General features: G+C 38.7%; 1 protein-coding gene across 2 annotated transcripts in view; it reads left to right on the top strand.

The window, feature by feature from the left end:
• The window catches only part of LOC121731794 (Ca(2+)/calmodulin-responsive adenylate cyclase-like), a 139,125-nt gene that overhangs the window by 109,741 nt on the left and 8,280 nt on the right, over positions 1–21,104 (top strand). The window contains exons 8-13 of one of the 2 annotated variants that reach the window (XM_042121420.1): positions 15,322–15,480; positions 15,903–16,047; positions 16,756–16,929; positions 18,180–18,368; positions 20,191–20,376; positions 20,676–20,954. In XM_042121420.1, coding sequence (XP_041977354.1) covers positions 15,322–15,480; positions 15,903–16,047; positions 16,756–16,929; positions 18,180–18,368; positions 20,191–20,376; positions 20,676–20,954 — 1,132 coding nt within the window. The remainder of the gene's footprint in view (positions 1–15,321; positions 15,481–15,902; positions 16,048–16,755; positions 16,930–18,179; positions 18,369–20,190; positions 20,377–20,675; positions 20,955–21,104) is intronic. The other variant, XM_042121421.1, reaches the window with a different exon arrangement.

Here is a 21,104-nt window from a genome sequence, read left to right as displayed (position 1 = left end):
TCCAGTCGATTCGGATTCGAAACCTTTTAAAAAAGGGCTTTTGCCATACATGGTATGCCAGCCCCATTGAAATTTCGAAAACTTACCGCGTTGCTATTGGTCAACGCAAGCAGCAGCTGGCGCTTTAGCTATCTATGTCCACACTATGCACTTTCATCTTCAATTTTCGTCATCTTCTTTCATTCAACTGTCGTTTTGGCGCATTCAATAATTGAATGCGTCAACGAACGCAACGCCAACTGTCATTTTTAATAACAAAGGGAAAGTTTTGGATACGGTCAGAGGGCATGCGTCGCGGGCATGCCTCACGTTCGATGTTGACTGCGCTATAACGCATGCCCTTGACCAACAGAAAAAGGCACAGTGTGGACAAAGCTATTGGCTGTTACGAGGGTTTTCCAATCCTAGTTGAATATTGTATTATGAATCAGGTTGAGATCAAAATCTAGTTGTGCCACGTTTAGAAGTTGCTATTTTATATGCTATTGTTGCAGCTCTCAAAGGCTAGTTATCTTTCTTTGTTTAGTTAAAATCCTTGTACGTCTGTATCTTTAGGCTCAAGTTTTGCTTATCTTTAGAATAACTTACCTAAGTAATTATGTTTTCAACTGACTGACTTTGACGACCTCCGTGGCTCAGTTGGTGGGCTGTTGGTAGCTCAAGCCGGGGGTCGCGGGTTCGAATCTCGCCGACGGAACATAAAGTTTTTCAAAAAGTTCCTGGGTCTTGGATGTGTATTAAATATGTGCATCATATAATAAAAATCTTAAATATATGTATATTATAAAATTAAATATAATATTTCCGTTGTCTGGTACCTGTAACACAAGTCCTTCAGGTACTTAGCACGGGGCCTATTACGATTTTATTACGATTATTTCCAGTCGATTCGGATTCGAAACCTTTTAAAAAAGGGCTTTTGCCATACATGGTATGCCAGCCCCATTGAAATTTCGAAAACTTACCGCGTTGCTATTGGTCAACGCAAGCAGCAGCTGGCGCTTTAGCTATCTATGTCCACACTATGCACTTTCATCTTCAATTTTCGTCATCTTCTTTCATTCAACTGTCGTTTTGGCGCATTCAATAATTGAATGCGTCAACGAACGCAACGCCAACTGTCATTTTTAATAACAAAGGGAAAGTTTTGGATACGGTCAGAGGGCATGCGTCGCGGGCATGCCTCACGTTCGATGTTGACTGCGCTATAACGCATGCCCTTGACCAACAGAAAAAGGCACAGTGTGGACAAAGCTATTGGCTGTTACGAGGGTTTTCCAATCCTAGTTGAATATTGTATTATGAATCAGGTTGAGATCAAAATCTAGTTGTGCCACGTTTAGAAGTTGCTATTTTATATGCTATTGTTGCAGCTCTCAAAGGCTAGTTATCTTTCTTTGTTTAGTTAAAATCCTTGTACGTCTGTATCTTTAGGCTCAAGTTTTGCTTATCTTTAGAATAACTTACCTAAGTAATTATGTTTTCAACTGACTGACTTTGACGACCTCCGTGGCTCAGTTGGTGGGCTGTTGGTAGCTCAAGCCGGGGGTCGCGGGTTCGAATCTCGCCGACGGAACATAAAGTTTTCAAAAAGTTCCTGAGTCTTGGATGTGTATTAAATATGTGCATCATATAATAAAAATCTTAAATATATGTATATTATAAAATTAAATATAATATTTCCGTTGTCTGGTACCTGTAACACAAGTCCTTCAGGTACTTAGCACGGGGCCAGACTGACGTGGTGTGAAGCGTCCATAGATATAAAAAAAACTGATAAACTGCTCTTAAATATGTCTATTACATATACAAGTACATAAAGTATAAACAAATGTACATAAGAAAGTAAATAAATCTTGTGTAGTTGGCATAATTATTAATATCAAGACCAATAAATTATTGATAGTATCTGTCGATTTGTAATGCTGTCTGTCGTATTGTTAAGGCGCTACTAGACTACCACGACGATAACTCGATTTGATTCCATATTAATATGATGGCCAATCACAATAGTCTTACTGTATAGGATGTTTTCGAAAATGTCTGTCCATGTAATGATACTTTTGTAGGGAAAAATCATGACGCTGGAGCGCTTGCCCAATGCCCATGTTACAAAAAAAATTTGCTCTGTCAGCGCTGCTACTTTCATAGTGAATTTTGTATAAGGGACACAAACACACCTTAAATAATTATCACAATGTTTTGTTACACCTTGTAGATAGGCACCGTAGGCTACGCTAATATAATACGAGGCAAGCAAACTGCGAGGTCACTGGAAGCTTAGTCAAAATGCATTTGATAAATTATAACGGTAGTTTAAAACAAAATGATGAATGATTAGGCATAGGACATGTCACTGAGCGATAGCTCTGAAATGCTTAAACTTCGCCGTCGAAATTTTCATAATGTTAAATGATTAATGTTAAATGTTGATTTAAATCCTAATATACCTTATAAAGAGTCGTCCAAATCATCTTACTGCGGCACCGCCGTACAGTATGAACTTTATTCGGCAGCTAAACATACGACATAAGTTTATGCATACGACACTATTCGCCTGTCTTGTACGTCAATTAACGTCTGATAATGGGCACTTAAATGTATGTACCTGTCACATGAGTGACATCTTGACGCGGTTATTAATAGACGAGATAGCGCGAGTACAGTAGAAATCATTGACACTTTACATGCTTAAATAATTCAATCTACAACACGAGTCCCAAAATATTATATTCAAGTGGTAGAGCCATGCTTCGAATGGGCCGGCTCGACCGGAGAAATACCACGGGCCCACAGAAAACCGGCGTGAAACAGCGCTTGCGCTGTGTTTCGCCGAGTGAGTTCACCGGAGGCCCAATCCCCTACCCTATTCCCTTCCCTACCCTTCCCTATTCCCTTCCTTACCCTCCCCTCTTCCCTCTGAAAAGGCCGGCAACGCACCTGCAGCTCTTCTGATGTTGCGAGTGTCCATGGGCGACGGAAGTTGCTTTCCATGAGGTGACCCGTTTGCTCGTTTGCCCCCTTATGTCATAAAAAAAATGTATGAAATTGACGTTCCACGAGTCGAACGTCAGCTTCCACTTAAGTCAATTTCATACATTTTGATCGGTTTGATTTCTACAAAGCAATAAAGAAAACGTCTTGGCTAAACGGTCTGTCTGTACTCCATACTTTTAATCGGTCTGAGATTGCACCAATAAAGATGGAATAAAATTTTAAGCTCCGCGTGTTGGTGTTAAATGAAAATTTCCTTCTCCCAGCTGCATATTATATTAAAAGTTGAGGTTATGGCTTTCTGGGTCATGCGAGTGAGTGGCTGCTGGCTCGGGGGTGACTGTACGATTGCACATATCGATTTTTCTCGATTTTTCATTACATAACTAGCCACTAGGCAGTGATATTCTTATAGATTGCCTAGAAAAGTTACCAATTACTTAGTAACTTTAAGGTTTTTTTTTTAATATTATGCATCGCATTTTTAAAATGTAAAATATTCTACATTTTAACTCAAATCGATAAAAAATGTGATATCACCACTGTAACAAAATTAGTCTTATGCTCGGTTTCCCAGTCCGAAGTTTATTAGGTAAAAATGTCTGTGAGACCGATTTCTCCAAGATATTCTCCAAATAAAGAAGAAGGGATTTTGTCAGAAACCTCAGAAAGGCATAAATCTTACTTTCGTAGCGAATTTGTAGTCTCATTATAATCAGAGGCAGACAGACAGTGTTGCAATTTATGCAGTTCGTTTTAATAAAAGTTGCAGAGTTACTCGCTGGAGACGTCGCAGAGTTACCACTTAATTAGCTCTTCACGTTAATCCTACTTTATCTTCACAATACATGGCATCTATACTAATATTATAAATGGGAATGTATGTCTGCACTCTGTATGTGTGTTACCTCTTCACCCCCAAAAGTGGGAGAGCCATGCTTCGGCACGAATGGACCTATTCGACCGGAGAAATACCACGTTCTCACAGAAAACCGGCGTGAAACAGCGCTTGCGCTGTGTTTCGCCGAGTGAGTGAGTTTAGGAGGCCCAATCCCCTACCCTATTCCCTTCCCTTCCCATCCATACCCTCTCCTATTACCCTATTCCCTCTTAAAAGGCCGGCAACGCACCTGCAGCTCTTCTGATGCTGCGAGTGTCCCTGGGCGACAGAAGTTGCTTTCCATCAGATGACCCGTTTGCTTATTTCATTAAAAAAACCGCTAAACCGATTTTGCTGAATTCTCGTATGGGCAAAGGACATAGGATACTTTTAAATATCCCGGAAAAATTCACGGTACCCGCGACATAAACGGGTTTGGTAGAACGGAGATGCAGGCGTCATCTTCTAGTAGTAATACATAATACTATTGTTTACTGAAAGGATTTTGATCGTATATTATCACACGATAATGGTTTGGGCGCTGAATGAGTATACTGAGTACTAGCCTCCGTGGTCTAGTGGTATAGCGTGGCTCTTGACTCGGAGGTCGTGGGTTCGACTCCCGCGTTGGAAACATGTTATTTCCAAGTTTGGTTAGGACAATGCAGGCTGATCACCTGATTGTCTGACAAGTAAGATGATCCATGCGTCGGATGGGCATGTAAAAAGTCGGCCCTGCGCCTGATCTCTCGCCGCTCGTGTCGGTCTTCCGTCCCACTGGGTTATGAGAGTAAAGGAATAGAGAGTGCTCTTGTGTACTACACACACACTTGGGCACTATAAAATTACTCCTGCGTAGCTGGCCTGGTTTCAATGAAACTGGCCACCGTCACGAAACTGGTGTGGAAGCTATCTATCCCTTAGAAGTATTCAAAGGTCATGCGAAGAAAGAATTTCATCGTGCACGAATTTGTGGGCAACTTCTAGTGTTTATTTGTAGGTAAACTAAAACAAACAATAGCCACAGGTTGACGTGGCGATAGCTTATCGCATTACCGCGCTAGCTAAACTAGGTCTACGACCGTCGTGATATCGAGGCGTACGAAGAAAATCCCTTAGCAGCGCCGTAAAATGAGCACGTGCACATGGTAACACGTAGTCCAACGTTTGCGGTTGTTGAAGTGTCTCCCGTTTTCCAATATTTTGAGGAGACCTTTTTTTCGCCGAGAAAATACCTTTCTTCGATAGGGCCCGCATGCGGGGTGCGGGAGATCATGCCATGACCAATAGACATGCGCCATTCGTTGTCATAGACTCCCCGTATGCTGTAAGTATATCGTACGAGTTAACGACTAATGAAAATGAGCCCTTAAGAGGATACACCAGGGGCGAGAGAAATTGAAAATAGGTATTTGAAAATGTATTGCTGTCTCACCAATCTCAAGTCTCCCACCGCAGAGCGCGATAAAGACAACACGACAAAAGTTCTAATAAAAGAACAGAAAATCTTCGATTCGTTGTCCGCTGATTCCTTCTCCAAAACTTAACCGATTTAAGTACTTTTTTCATTAAGAATTAAAGCAAGGCTTGAGCTGTGTTCCTATGTTTTATTTTTTTTGTATATTTTAGCCAGTTTTGTTTTCTGGGTGTTTGAACACAGAGGAAAATCTGGCCATTTTTTTGGGTTTTTGGACGTCCTTATCTTTTTTATTAATAAAATTATGAAAAAAAGAAAACATAGGGACATGCTAATAGTGGCCATAGATATTCAGGAAAAAAATCATAACTCTACCGGCCTTATCCAGGGAGGAAACAGGGGAGAGCGTTTGTATGGAAAAACGGCGGTGTGGAATCCTCTTAAGCATCTTGCGGGGAATGGGGGTCCTGCGGCCTGCCGGCATCAAGGAATTGGCTATGCAACTTCTTCGATATTAATCTGCAAGTATTGAAGTTTTAATTACAAAAGAATATAACTTTATAATAGTCTGTCGAACAGAATTGGAACGTAAAGTATTCATATAATTTCGAACATGGATGTAATAAACAAAAAAAACTAACCACAAAAACCAGACCGTGATTATCCAGTAAATACCACTCTGACGGCAATGACAACCTAATGATACCTATCAAACTCGACAAGGACCCAAGTCTGCAAGAGCGCAAACATTAGAAGAAAAAACATAACTATTCTTCTAACACAGTCGCGTTAAAACATAATGTAAGTTCAACATTTTAATTTGCCATTACCTTATCAAAACAAAACATAATAATTATATAAGTTCAATATTTTAATTTGCCATTACCTCATCAAAACAATTTAATTACCTACGAGTATTTTGTGTCATTTGGGGCAGATGTCCGTCCATGCTGGGGTAGAAACGTGACGAGGAACACGGGTTTTTCCTACAACACGTGAGTGTGCGTGTTAAAACGTGTGCCATTAGTCTGGAAAAGAATTAAAATATTTACTACGGTCCGTACGAGTCACATATTACTTTAAATTGTTATTTGTTTGGAAATTCAGAGTTTCTGTTGTCAAATTGAAATAACTAAATGGACCATCTGTTCATGTACATAATACACATTTTCACAAACTAAACTAATTCAAAGGTCTTTCACGCGAGTGTTCGCTATTCATACAAAAAAGGACTCTGTCTGAAAACTCATCTGCAGCATATGGCGAGGTGATTCCTGTATGTAATAGTCCAGTTAACTCCCAAATATTACAAGGTTCAAATATTTTACGCTACATTCGTCGTCACTCGAGCGTTTTTACCGAAAATTCGGCTACTCCTACGCTACATAGTAAAAGCTTTATAAATACAAAAACTTACAATACACAACTGAAATAGGTATACTGTAAAACAGTTGAAATCAATTTTTTGAGTTTTGAACTTCTCAACTTTAATTAAAAGCCAAAACGTAGTAAAGGGAGAAGTGTTTATTAAATTTTGGAATAACGTTACCTATGTTGTTAATATTATGTCCCTTTGAGTATAAACTCTGCCTTTATGCTACGTCTCTATAATACTCGATCTAACATTTTTAATTAGATAAACCTGGGAGACAGCGCGTCGCTACTCGCTAGGAGTGCAAAGGAAAAAAAATGTTATTATATTAATGTATTCAATATAATTACTTTATAATTAATATATTAATATAATTATTAGAGATTTTACTGTTATCAGACTTAATCGTTTTTTCTTCGTCATTATTTAGGTAAGTATATTTATTTCAAGTAAATACTTGAAGCTCTCGCCATGAAATCGATTATTATAAAGTAATATACAAGTTCGTCTCGTTTAAATTAATAACAGCTTCACCGAAACAGTCGGTAGTGCAGCCGCAATCCAGCGTCGACCGCAAATCTGAAATATAATTTATCTTGGACGTCTCGATTTTACATTTCAGACACCCCAGATAAGAGGGCCTAGACAAGCGGCAAGCGATTATCGAAAACGCCAACGCCACTAAATGTATGGAATTTGACATTAATATTCGCTAGCGAAGTATGTCAATCGCATACATTTTGTTAGCGTTTACGATAAACGTTTGCCACTCGTCTACTAGGGCAGATGGTTTAACGATTATGATCTTAAACTAGATGACGCCCGCAACTCCGCTGCGCCAAAATTCCTTAATCGCTCGAAGACCGTACATTTTTCCGGGATAAAAAGGACATAGCCTTTCCCGGAATTCAAAGTATTTTCATTCTTGATACCCAGAAAAGTCGTTTCAGTCGTTTAGGCGTAAAAAGGTAACACTTTCGCATTTATAATATTAGTAGGTATGGATAGTATGGACTATGGAAGTTTATTTAAAGTTCAATAGCTTTGTCCACACTGTGCCTTTTTCTGTTCGTCAAGGGCTTGCGTTATAGCACAGTCAACAGCGAACGTGAGGCATGACCGCGACGCATGCCCCCTGACCGTATCTAAAACTTCAAAAATGACAATATTGGCGTTGCGTTCCTTGACGCATTCAATTATTGAATGCGCCAATATGAAAGTTGATGACGAAAATTGAAGATGAAATTGCATAGTGTGGACATGGCTATTGACGAGATTTTTTTGATGGATTCTTTAGCGTCGCGCCGTGGCCCGTGGCGGATAAAAATGACACTTAATTTCTTTTTACAAGTAGTAAAAAACTCTCGTTCTTTGATGATGTGAAGATTTCCCTCGACATTAATTTACATTTGGAATTTTCCTCATCATTCCCAAGCATACTACCTAGCTCCCGCTCAAAACTACTATTTAATAATTCAAACCTTGTTTCGTAAGTCTCACGATAGAAGATTCATTTAATACTGACGAGATAAGTTTTCTGTACGTTAAGTACATCTATCAGTTACTAAAGTTGTTTTCCGATAGTAATTTTTACAAATATTAAATGTGTCATAAAAGTTTAAGCTTTACCTTTTTTCCGAGTTAAAAACTAGTTTTTTTTCTTTATGAAATAAGGGGCAAACGAGCAAACGGGTCACCTGATGGAAAGCAACTTCCGTCGCCCATGGACACTCGCAGCATCATAAGAGCTGTAGGTGCGTTGCCGGCCTTTTGAGAGGGAATAGGGTACTAGGGGAGGGTAGGGATGGGAAGGGAAGGGAATAGGGGAGGGTAGGAAAGGGATTAGGGTAGGGGATTGGGCCTCCGATAAACTCACTCACTCGGCGAAACACAGCGCAAGCGCTGTTTCACGCCGATTTCTGTGAGAACGTGGTATTTCTCCGGTCGAGCCGGCCCATTCGTGCCGAAGCATGGCTCTCCCACATTTTTCCGAGACTGAAAGTATCTACACGAATTTTCATTAGAATCAGCTTAAGCGTGAAGAGGTAACAAATAGTCAGACAGGCTTTTAAATAATATTAGTATGGATTTCGAATTTGAAGTAAATATATGTATAGTAAATAGGCACTATGCAATTAATACGATCAACCTAGCACTTAAAGCAAGTGGCTGCAACTCGACCACAGTATAAATTATAAATAGTAGGCCAGTATGAAAAATACTAGTTCGTAAGATTTCAATATAACTGCAAGTAACGAACATAATACGCGTCTAGAATATCTCAGTTATGTACGCTCTATGTTACGAGTAGTCTAACCGATAGAAGCGATAATGAATGTCTATACTACACTCGGCGAAACATGGCGGTAGCGGTCATTGACTCTCTGTCAAAAGCTTGCCGTTTTCTATATAAACCGCGATTGACAGTGAAGTGTCAGATGTTGTAAATCGCGGCTTTGTATAGAAAATGACAAGTTTTTGACAGGGAGTCAACGACCGCTACCGCCATGTTTCGCCGAGTACAGTATAGAGAGGCATATTATATTCGACTATGATTATTATTTGCTGAAATCCATGCACATGTTTCGCAAACATGGTGGCAATCCATGCACATGTTTCGCAAACATGGTGGCAATCCATGCACATGTTTCGCAAACATGGTGGCAATCCATGCACATGTTTTGCAAACATGGTGGCAATCCAATGCACATGTTTCGCAAACATGGTGGCAATTTTGGTTATTATCGTCATCATCCAAGGTGGAGAGTTGCCTTCATACAACTTTAACCAAGAACTCGACTCAGTTTATTATGTGTAATGGATCCAACATAACTACTTAGTATGAGCTCCGTGTACGTAACTATGGCTCCATCCATCAGGGCTAGTTTAATCACTAACGTACGAGCTAACAACAAAGCAAAGTTAAAAAATATGTGCATTTCCTAACCACCGTTTTGTTGATAATATAAAACAAAATTGGTTCAAAATTGATATTTTACGATTCAATTTTGTTTCTAACCTAACCCAAACTCGAGTGCAGGGCTTTAAGATTTTTAAATTCGAACGTTTTAAAAAAACTTTTGTCACTTTTTTAAAGATTAAATAAGTCCGTTTGTGAGCTAAAACATTGGGCGATGCAGGTGCATACATTATTACCGTGTTTACAGATGGTCACGGACTCACGGTCAATGTTTTGTTTAAAACAAATTAACATACAAAGTAAAAACAAACACGTCTTAGCCCAATGTATTTTATCGATGTTTTCAATTCTCTACACTAAAATTGTGGTAAATTTTAAATGAATTACAAATAAATGAAATTGGGTCAGAGCAGTTTTGAAATTGAGATGTTTGTTTACAAATAATTTTAGAAGCGTCTATAATAATAAAAACATATTGTGATAGCCAAATGGTAGCCAAGTAATTTATGTATATCTGTAAGTATTCAAATACATAATTTATATATTATTTCTTCCCTTTTACTACGAAAAATCAATAACGGGTATTTGAGGCTTCTTGGAAGTCATTTATAAACCATAAGTAAGATTCCAAAAAAATTTATTTGAGCGATGAAAATCTACCGACATTTGTAACTTGTCACATTCTGAAATCTTCAGCAATGTTTATGGAACTCCATGCGACAACAACGCACTTGGCTAGTTTATTTTTATGAAAATAGCGACAAACCCTTGAAATGTTTAATTATATAATAGCGAGGCTGCGACACTCACTAGTGTGTAGAGCTGCACCGACATTTTGTTCGTTTCCGTTTTAATGAACCTCGTATTTGCCTACAGTTTCAATTTTTTCCGACATAATTTGTACTAGGTTTTATTTGTTGAAAATAATTATTTAATACTTAGAAATCAGAAGGCAAAAATGAAAACGATGGTGAAGGTAGAGTCAGGGAGCCCTATAACATTTTTTTTTATTCATAGCAAATTTTTTGGCTTGATAGTAATAAAAAAAAATGTTCTAAAGCTCCAGTACTATATTTGTGATCTTACTTCTTGAAATTATAATAATATACGTTTTGAGTTAGATATTGTAATACATTATTATCATTTATTGTAATAGACTACAATATAGGTCTTAACAGTATAGCCAACGTTCTAAGCCTCTTAGATATGGTTCAGGGAGCTCTATCACATTTCAACGATCACGTAATATCCTCTGTTAATATTATGATTTGTTATATTTTAAGTTATATTTAGAAGTATGCAATGTACTGTTTACCTTTAAGGTTTGTTTAAAGATAGTTTACACTTTTAGATCCAAATTTAAAAATATTGTGTTTCAAAATATGAATTGACGAAGGCAGATGTTTTAAACCTCTAGGTTTGAAAGTTTAAAAACTATGATGTCACCAAGTCTAAAACAATTTCAGCTTTAAAGGAAGGATGTGGCACGTTGTGGTAAACGAAACCTAACTTTGTTTATATTGAAGAGGATAAACTAGGATTTCATTGGCCAAAGAATCCAGCCCGACAACTTGGCGTTAACCCAACGATGATGATGATGATGATTGTATTATTCGAATGTGAAAAATATTTCAGACAATAATTAATTCAACAATCTAGTTTATTCAATGCCTAGCCGACTGTAAAGAAATTAGGACAGCGTTTAACACAAGCAGCTGATGTATTTTGACAGCTGTCACTTTGCTGTGGTTATTATACTCGTAGATCGCAAAAAAGTAGGTACTTGAATATATTATCATAAGTCAAACACATGATCGGTTTTGGAAAGTCTAGCGTTTATTTAAACACTAGACTAGTAGTGAAGTTGATAGAGATGTGTGTTTAAATAAATAAACACGTTTAACGGAGCGCTAACATTTAAATAAACAATTTATTTTTAAACAATCACCACTGCTCTTTAGCGCAAGCACAGAATACAGTCATATTATTACAAGGTAAATCAGGAGCTATGTTCGTGTATGCTGCTTCAACAAGTAAATATTGTTCATGGTCTAATGCTGCACTCCTTTGATTGCTTACTTAAAAGTTGAGACGTGACGTAGTAAGTGAAGCAGATAAAATAAGCTATATACATACCTAATATGTCCTGCTTTTTTAATTTTTAAGCTTAGGAATTAGGATGCCGGCGGCGCGCGGCCAGCTCAAAATACAAAACTTGTAAGTGTATGTTTACTGCAGTACTTACAGGTTTTCTATTTGTTACAAAATAATTAAATTATATGCTTATTAAAAATATACATATTATAACATAACAGATTGTAGACAGATAATGTCTCGTCATTATGCCATCATTTACAATACTGCTGTGTTCAGCAAAGTTGTAATCTGGCTAAGTTTTACCTCTGCAGCACTAAAGAGTTTGAAACTCGGAGGATTGCAGCCGTTTTCAAGTAGCATCTGCAAACTTACCTCAGAAGTTAGTGCACATCAATTATTTTAAATAGGTCAAACTTATTTTAATATACGAATGATAACTTTATCGTAGTTTAGAGAATATTATGATTCCACCAAAAAGCTGAAAGAATTCTAGTTTTGGTAGTTTACGTATGAGAATCGGTTACTAGTATGTATGTATACATGGGCGTACAGAGGGGGGGGGGGGGGGGGAAGGGGGATGGCTGGATCATGTTGACGTCCCTACTAAGTATATTATCTAGTACTTTTATCTATAGAAATTAAAAATTAAGAAAACGAATTTTTGCCATTTGTTTGCAATACAATATTTTTACAACTAAAAATAGCATTATTTAATATTGTTTGTAACATATATAATTTAGTTTATTTTATCGGCATATAAGGCGTGATGAAATATAATCGGCACTACTCAAAATGGAAATCACTTACGGTATGATATTGTAATTTAGTAAAAATTATAATGTAATAAATCAACGTCGAATCGGATACACGTGTGAGGCTGTGTCTATTATTGTAACATCCATCGAAGTAAGAAATGTAATGATGTAATAACAAACAGGGAACGACTATTCTCATGAATAAGATAGAAAAATGTAAGTACGAAAGAAATAGATGAAGAAGTTAAATAAATATAGATACCTAGCGTAAATAGATAAAGTATGTATAACGTAATAACACAGATAGACCTGTTTAGTATTGAAATTAATGTATAAGAGATGTATTTAAAATAGACGTAAAAAATTAATAGTAATTAAAAATAATCATACATAATGTAACCAGGCAAAATCATGTAATAATTGTCCTGTATTATGTATAGGGGAAACAAGAGGTCCCAGATAGGGGCCATTTAAAAAAAAAAAAAAAAAAAAATTATTAATTTTTTATTCTATACATAGGTGTTTATATAGAATAAAAAATTAATAATTTTTGATAAATGAAAAATCTGATTTGCCCCCGTCCCTGGCCCAGAACCTGGGTAATTTGCCTCCCCCTGCCACCAGAACCTGGGTAGTTTGCCCCCCCCCCTGGCTCAGAACCTGGGTACGCCCATGTATATATAAATTATTTTCTGTAAAATTAAATGTTCTGTAAAAATTTAGATTGCACAAAAATGGTAAGGCTGATTTGTGGTGTCGGTAGTTTACTTATAAATATATTTTGAAACTATCAAATAAATTGATTCATACGCAGATGACAGTCCTTAATTTGATCGGATTATGTCAAGTTAAGAATAATCAAGATGGCAAACGTGGTTAATCAATAGCTTTGTCCACATTGTGCCTTTTTCTGTTCATCAAGTTCATAAGGCATGCCGCCTTATATCGCTGTCAACAGCGAACGTGACGCATGCCCGTAACGCGCGTTGAAATCATAGCTCGCGCTATGACACTTTTCCTTCAACGCGGGTGGATTTTGACGCGCACCACGGGTATGCCACACCTTTGCTGTTGACTGCGCTATAAGTTATAACGCATGCCCTTGTTGAACAAAAAAAGGCACAATGTGGACAAAGCTAATAACCATGTTTGCCATCTTGCCATGCCATCTCATTCTTTCATTCCTCGCAACACATCTCTGGTGGAAACGCAGCCTTAGGCTCTTTCAACGTAGGGCTACAATAGATAACCATAACCATTATGGTCTATCTATCTATCTATTGTAGCCCTACGTTGAAAGGGCCTTAAGTTATTAAGATCCAATAGCATCGCGGCGCTGAGCCCCTCACGTCAATGAAGCTATTCTATTGGTTCTCAAAAGCACATTCCTCGCAACACATCTCTGGTGGAAACGCAGCCTAAGACTTTTGCGTACCTACCTAATTAAGCCCGGCCGCACATTTTCCGAAATTTCTGATCAGAAACAGTTGAACGTCCGCGCTGTCTCTTACATTTTGTACTGAACCGAGTGAGCTCGAACTCGCCGGAAGGATATTTCGGATAGTGTGCGGGGTGGCGGTCCGGCGAAATTCAACTGTTTCTGATCAGAATTCCGACAATGTGCGGCCGGGCTAAACGCGCTTTTTCAGCGCAGAGAAAATATATACTTTGAAACACAAATAAATAAAACTGTTTTTCCGAATGTATATTAAACTAACCGAATACTTCGGTTTTAACGTATCAAAACAAATATACTTTACCTTGCTATAAATTTAGCTAGTGAATGCTGGGAAACATCTCTGTGTCTGTGTTTATTAGTTCCGTGAGTTGTGGCTGTAATTTATCATTCGGACCACAGTATTACACTGACAGTAGAATAAGTTGGAGTCTACGAATAATAAAAACTAAGGAAAAGTAACTCCGTCAAAAAACATGTTATACAATACGGTACTTGTCAAAAATGTGTACCTTAGGTACACAACAGGTAGGTACATGAATTTTTGCTCAAAGTCCTTTTCCAAAAAAAGCACTATTTTTGGCCTAATTTTGCTCTTTAATGGTACGGAACCCTTGCGCGAGTCCGACTCGCACTTGGCCGATTATTTTGATCATCATAACGATGTTTAAATTATGATCACATTACCAGTACATTATATTTTACAGTGCATCTTTATGATTTATTGTCTACATGCAGTTGCCAGTTTCTCAATTATAATTACAATTTTTAGTATTACCAACCACTGTTAAGATACGAAGAACAATGAATTTATGATAAGAGATATTTTATTTCCGACATAAATTCTTTCTTGTGCTGAGTAAAATATTTTATCTCTGTACATTTGGAATAACTATCATAATCATATGTATTTTAAAATGATACCTTATTTATTATAATAATATTCGAACCTTATTTCTTAGTCATGTCACTCATGATAACGTCTTCATCCATATATATATCCAATGTATTAAACAAAGTTAAACAGTGATAATAAACCTTTTAAAAATGTTTCACTTTTTTTCTTACACAAACTTGTGATTAAGCTTCTATTGACCCCCCCCCCCCCCCCCCAACATATCCCAAAAATAAAATTGTGTCCTCTAATAAATGCAATATTCGGTCCTAAAATTGTAACATTTCAATGGACTAGTATTACAGTACACATTATATTTTTTTAGTTTTTAAGCATTTGAGGGTTATCAGTTATCACCCTATGAGAAGATGCTGGTGCTCCCCAGTTTTGTTCCTCTTCGAATTTCGTAAACAAGTAACAGAAAATAGCGCTTTTTAAATGTATAATATGATTAATATTGGATTGTAAATTTGGAGCTATATATTTATTAGTATCTAATGATTTACCCCTTTACGTAAAAATATTCTTATTCCAGGTCTGTGGTGGAGGCGACGGACGTGCAGCTGAACATGCGCGTGGGCATCCACACGGGGCGCGTGCTGTGCGGGGTGCTGGGCCTCCGCAAGTGGCAGTACGACGTCTGGTCCAACGACGTCACCCTCGCCAACAACATGGAGGCGGGAGGAGAGCCGGGGTAAGTTCTCTAAGAGAAAAAGAAGCTCTAAAGGAAGAAGAATCTAGGTAGACTGTAACAACTGTAAATCCAGTTTCTACAGCACGCGATGTCACCTTTGCTAACAAAATGGAGGCAGGAGGAGAGCCGGGGTAAGTACAACAGTTTTAGAATCCAGGTGTCAAAACTGTAAATCCAGGTGAGCCTGAGCATGTACGAAAAGAACATACGGCTCGAGACTCACTTTTGCCAACAACATGTTTGTGCGCGCGAGATAGTCTGCGATCTTTGCGACTCGCGACATAAGAATTGGAACTTGTGCGTCTTTCTTTGTTTGTAATTTCCACCAAACTTTTCTTTAAAACTGGTTGAGCGCTCGTTTAGTTTCTAGTCTGGTATTTGGAATAGTTCATTTGGTCTGATGTTTCTTCTGGTAATTCCAGACGTGTCCACATTACTCAAGCGACGCTGGAGTGTCTGGGAGGCGCATACGAGGTGGAGTCGGGGCACGGAGCCAGCCGCAACGCGTACCTGCGCGACCACTCCATACAGACATATTTCATCATACCGCCGCCCAGACGGAGAAAAGTGAGTTGACCTTGTATGGCGAAGTTCCGGTCGTTATGGGAAAGTGTGATTTTACTAGATGTACTCGTTATAATACAGTTGTAAATGGCGATAGAAAAATTACTGGTTTTACCTATGTTGGACGTTCATAGATGATTGAGCAGACTATCAAAAGCTCGTCTCGCTAATTATGTGATTACAGATTGTAACACTCTGGTAAAGCCTACGAATAATAAAGGTAAAGCCTACTGTTAAATTAACTTAAAACATTAACACAACATTTAATAAGACGCCATTTAAGAAGACTGAAAGACAAGAATTTTGCTTTTTAGCCAGTATATAGTTTTAGTCAATGATAATAATCTATGATAATAATATAAAGAATTTCATTAGTTTATGGGCTTGATAGAAAAATAAACTGCTAAATTTCAATTTGGTAAATTGTAAGACTCTAACCGCCGTACTCAGAGACATTTAATTACGATTAACCTTCAATTTAATGGAGAGTTTGACAGATAATGTATGAGGCTTATGTAAAAAAATTTAATTAATTACATTTAAGTAATTAATGTTCCGCTCTGAGTGCGGCAGTTAAGTAATTTCCGAAACGTACGTTACACTCAATGTTTCAGTTTTTTTTTTTAGAATTGCTGATTAGAGTATGTGTGTAGCAGCCACGCCGCTTTCACCGTCTTCCTTAACTTTTTCTAACAAAAATACCGTTTTCAGATGTGCCTGCCTTCTGGCGTGGGTCTGGGCTCGGCGTCGCGTCGCAAGCTCTCCTTCAAGAACGTCTCCAACGTCGTCGTCCAGCTTCTGCACTCCATCAAGTTCAACGTTGACGTACCCTTTTCCAACATGGCCGCCTCGCCACAGGAACTCAAAGCGAATGCCGCCAGAAAGGTATAAATTGTAGTTGAACGATAATTTAATGTTAGTATTAGATCGCTATGATGATGTTATGTCAAATAAAGTGTGACTTTGAACACAAGTTATTGGACTAAAAGACAAAAACATGAGTGTCCTAAAGCTATTTCGATATACCCAACCAGTTTGCCTGCACAGATAATATACTGTGTATGTATGAACTAGTATGGGAACCAGCGCCGTTTCCAACATACACCAGTTTACCTGCACAGATAAACCACTGGTATACTGCTAAGTTAGTATACAGCTAGAAGAAATAGACAAGAATTAGAATCGCTTTGTCGAATTATTTTCTTGTGTCTCTACTCTCTATCTTCTATATAAACGTCGTTAAAGCAAGGTAAGCCATTTTCTTTTATATTATGAATGTTACTTTGTAAATACATTCCGTTTAACGTAATAATATTTGTAATAAGTGCCCATTGTTTATGTAAATACACATAGTATTTAATGTAATAACTGCCCCGACGAAGTGGTACTAAACGCAGCATTTGCCACAGGCAACAATTTTTGAAGTCCCGTAGATTTGCCCATGACATTTAGAAATAACTTATTTTAGCTCCAAGTATCTATCTACGTTGAATTATTACGCCTAGAGGGATTTGTCAACGATTTAAACGGAAAACTCTTTGAGTAAACAAAATTCTAAATAGAAAATGTGATGGTGAAATATAATTTTCCTACTTTTAAGCGTAATAATTCTTTGGCAAAGTAGTTTAATCTAAATTAATATTTTATATTATTATTTGATAACATATTTTATTATGAATGATGTAGGTAGGAGCAATTTATAATAAACATAGCTGTAGTTACTTTAGATGTAGAGTCATTCGAGAGTCACATTTAGGATTTTGACTAAAGGTATGCCGTCCGTTTCAAATTTAACCCCGGATGAAATTGGCAAATTGCGATGAGAGTTAGGCAATTACTCACCCCTGAAGAGGGCAATCGGTGAAACACTGCGGCAGGATTTGAAAATGGTGAATCGGTTACATAGTACAAATTGTGTGAAAGTCTCTATCGGCTATCATTAACGCAAACGATAAGTTTTGGGTAATCACGCGGTATGTATTCCCCGGATTCGCGGTATCAAGTTGCGGATGGGTTTCGGCCACTAGCGGTAACACATTTCTGAATGAGTTTATCCACTCGCGGTACCGAGTCCATGAGTTTCGACCCAAATACCGAGTCCCCGGATGAGTTTCGGCCACGCGCGGTGTGTGCAGGTGCTGGACCTGCGGCGCGCGCTGCACGCGGAGCCGGGCTCGGCCGAGGCGCTGCGGCTCGCTGCGCTGCGCGGCGAGGACGTGAGCGCTGCGCTGCGCGACCCCGCGCACCCCGCACACCCCGCCTCCGCCCCGCACCACCACACCTTCGACGCCGTCATGCAACACCACGCGCTGCGCACCCACACGGTCCAGCAACGCACGATCATTACAACACACGACACATCCGACGATATTTGTACCTTGCTACCAAATTTTTGTGGCTCTTAATAGTAATTCTATTTTGCCGAGTCACATCGGCTAAATTGTGGTAAATGATGAATTCCTCGTGTCAAAGCGACTTGGCAGATTATATTGGTAAAGTGGTAGAAATGTCGTCCCAATATGGTTATTGATTATGACTTGCTGGAACTCGCAAGTGGTAATGAATAGTCCATAGATAAATTCAAGGCACAACTCCGAAAACAATATGCTTACAATAAACATTGTAGATTGTTCGTGAAAGTACACATCAGTTTGTGCCTTGTTTTATCCACACAGTTTGATAATGAGAAACAGCAGCTGTGAGTTACGTTTGGGGTGCATAATGACTTAGATAGTGGATGTAAAGGATGATTATTATCATACCAAATTGTTGTTCTCATAGAGAGGAAAATTCCGTTTCCAATCTCTCAACAAACAAGTAATCTCTCTAAATAAATAAATAAGTTTTAAATGTTTAAGAATACTACTTTTGGTGGTAGTAGGTATGCAATTTAGATATGTCTAAAGATAACGATCACTGTAATGTATATTTAAATTAAGGTCTTATGAATTTTTGTTACAAAAACAATACAGTACAAAAAGTACGTTTAGAGACCATAAATACACCGAAAATTGCTTCTTTTGTTGGCCTTTTTTGTCTTAAAATTATTTGCATTTAAATGTTTTTAGAATAACAGATAAATCATCCTTTACCCACTTTATCGCGTGGCGTGAAGTAATAGTTTTTATTTTCAAGTTTTTTCGCGATTAATATCTTTTCGCTTCTGAATCGTCGAAAACGCAAAACGTTTCGAACACGTCACTAAACGCTTTAGAGTAGCTCGGAATTCGATCTAATACGCTGCTTTTCTGATTTTTGAATTCGCTCAGCTTCCTTCCAGCACAGACCGGCTTTCACGGCTCACGGCTCACGGCTCACAGCTCACGGCGCACTAGGAGCACCCTCACGATTAGCCGCACTTGAATGTCGGTGTTTAGGTTACTTCCGACTAGATGTTTCCTTTGGTGTTCAAAATTGGGTCCCGTACGGGAAGTCTCGTCCCTATTGGTATGGCAATTAATGGGTCGTGCTCGTTGTTTTCAGATGTTCTGCTCTTGGACATTAGTTCCACAACAAATACTCGAAACCGAAACAGTAAGCGCTGACAGAAATGTTGTTAATGTGTTTTATTCCATTTTCACACCGGGTGACACTACCCCAGTGTAGGCTCGCGACGCACCCGCGGTACGCACGATCCTAGCGTCGAGTAAACATCGAGTGAACCTACACACTGACGGTCTATTCCCCTTCGAGATGTAACCTTAGTTGTACTGTTTATGAGATTCTGTTTGAGAATAAAGCGACCGCACCGAATTGTGTTTTACTGTCTTCCTCATAGCGCCCTCGGCATGGCATGTTGGATGTGTGCATGCGTTCCTTTTCTCCTTTACTAAGATAACTTTATGTGCATCTACTAATATAAGTTACGATGTTGTATGTAAATTAGATAAAATTTTCTTTAATATTTTACAAGTTGATTTAAAAATCTTTTGAAATGTGTACATAAGATCAAGGAAGTCCATAATCTACTTTTACTGCTGTTCTAATACTGTGATGCTGCTTCGGATTCCGGAATATTTTTTCCAAAGGTCAGTCTGAGGTTACATTGGAGCACGCAGCATGGACCTTCTGTGTACCCGGTCCTTCACGACCCTCGTCCTGCTAGATCTTTCCAATTCCTTCTCTAACTTGGTGTCGTTTCTACAGAATAAGGTGACGGAAAAGAGCAAGCGGCCGTTGAAAAAGCGTCACTCTTCTGTTTACCACCAGCCGACTAACCGCGTGAACAAGTACCTGGCGCAGGCCATTGACGCCCGCTCCGTGCACCGGGAGAAGGCCACGCATGTCCATCTCCTGACGCTATGCTTCAAAGATGCTGAGAAGGAGGCACAGGTATGAAAAATCTAGAATAGTGAATATAAAAGTGTGAAAACTAGAAGTATCTGATTTTCGGAATGAATGTATGAATACCAACACTGACCCTGGTAACTAACATCAAAATTTGGTTATTGGGTCTCCTATTAAGTACATAAAATCAACTCTGTACGCCAATGATTCATTGACATAAAATGAAATGTTTATTGACAAAGTACAGCTAGAAACTGACCAATGCTTCAGCATCTCTTAGGTCAGATTTAAATGCACCTAAATCAGACACAGTACAGTAACTTTTCTGTAAATGTCGCTTACAGTACCGAGCATCAACTGACGGTGGATGGGCTGGCTCGCTGAGCGCTGCCCTCTGCGCGCTAACAGCGTCGGGGGCGCTGCAAGCGGCTATATTGCCGAGAACCACTATTCTCTTACTTCTCTTCGTGACGGCCTTCGCGTGGTCTGCAGCGGTGTTAGCGCTGACTTTAGCAGCTAGACTGCGGCTGATACCGTGCGACGTGTCCCGCCCGTTCGCGCTGAGGAACGCCATTACAACTTTCACTATCGTACTCGGTTACGCCGTTGGACAAGTTAATGTGGTGAGTAAATGATACTTAATTAACGATTTAATTTTAAACTATAAGCAGGGTTAGTGGAGTTGGGCTATGCAGATAGCCTTGTGGCGTGTGTCGTCATTAAGCTGTGGCAATGGGGGCCGGGTGGAAGTACATTTTCTATCTGTCAGCGTT

The sequence above is a fragment of the Aricia agestis genome, chromosome 11 (genome assembly GCF_905147365.1).
Source record: "Aricia agestis chromosome 11, ilAriAges1.1, whole genome shotgun sequence".
In the NCBI taxonomy this organism is placed as follows: domain Eukaryota; kingdom Metazoa; phylum Arthropoda; class Insecta; order Lepidoptera; family Lycaenidae; genus Aricia; species Aricia agestis.
The sequence above is the reverse complement of the archived record's forward strand: the minus strand, read 5'-3'. Positions and strand labels throughout refer to the sequence as shown.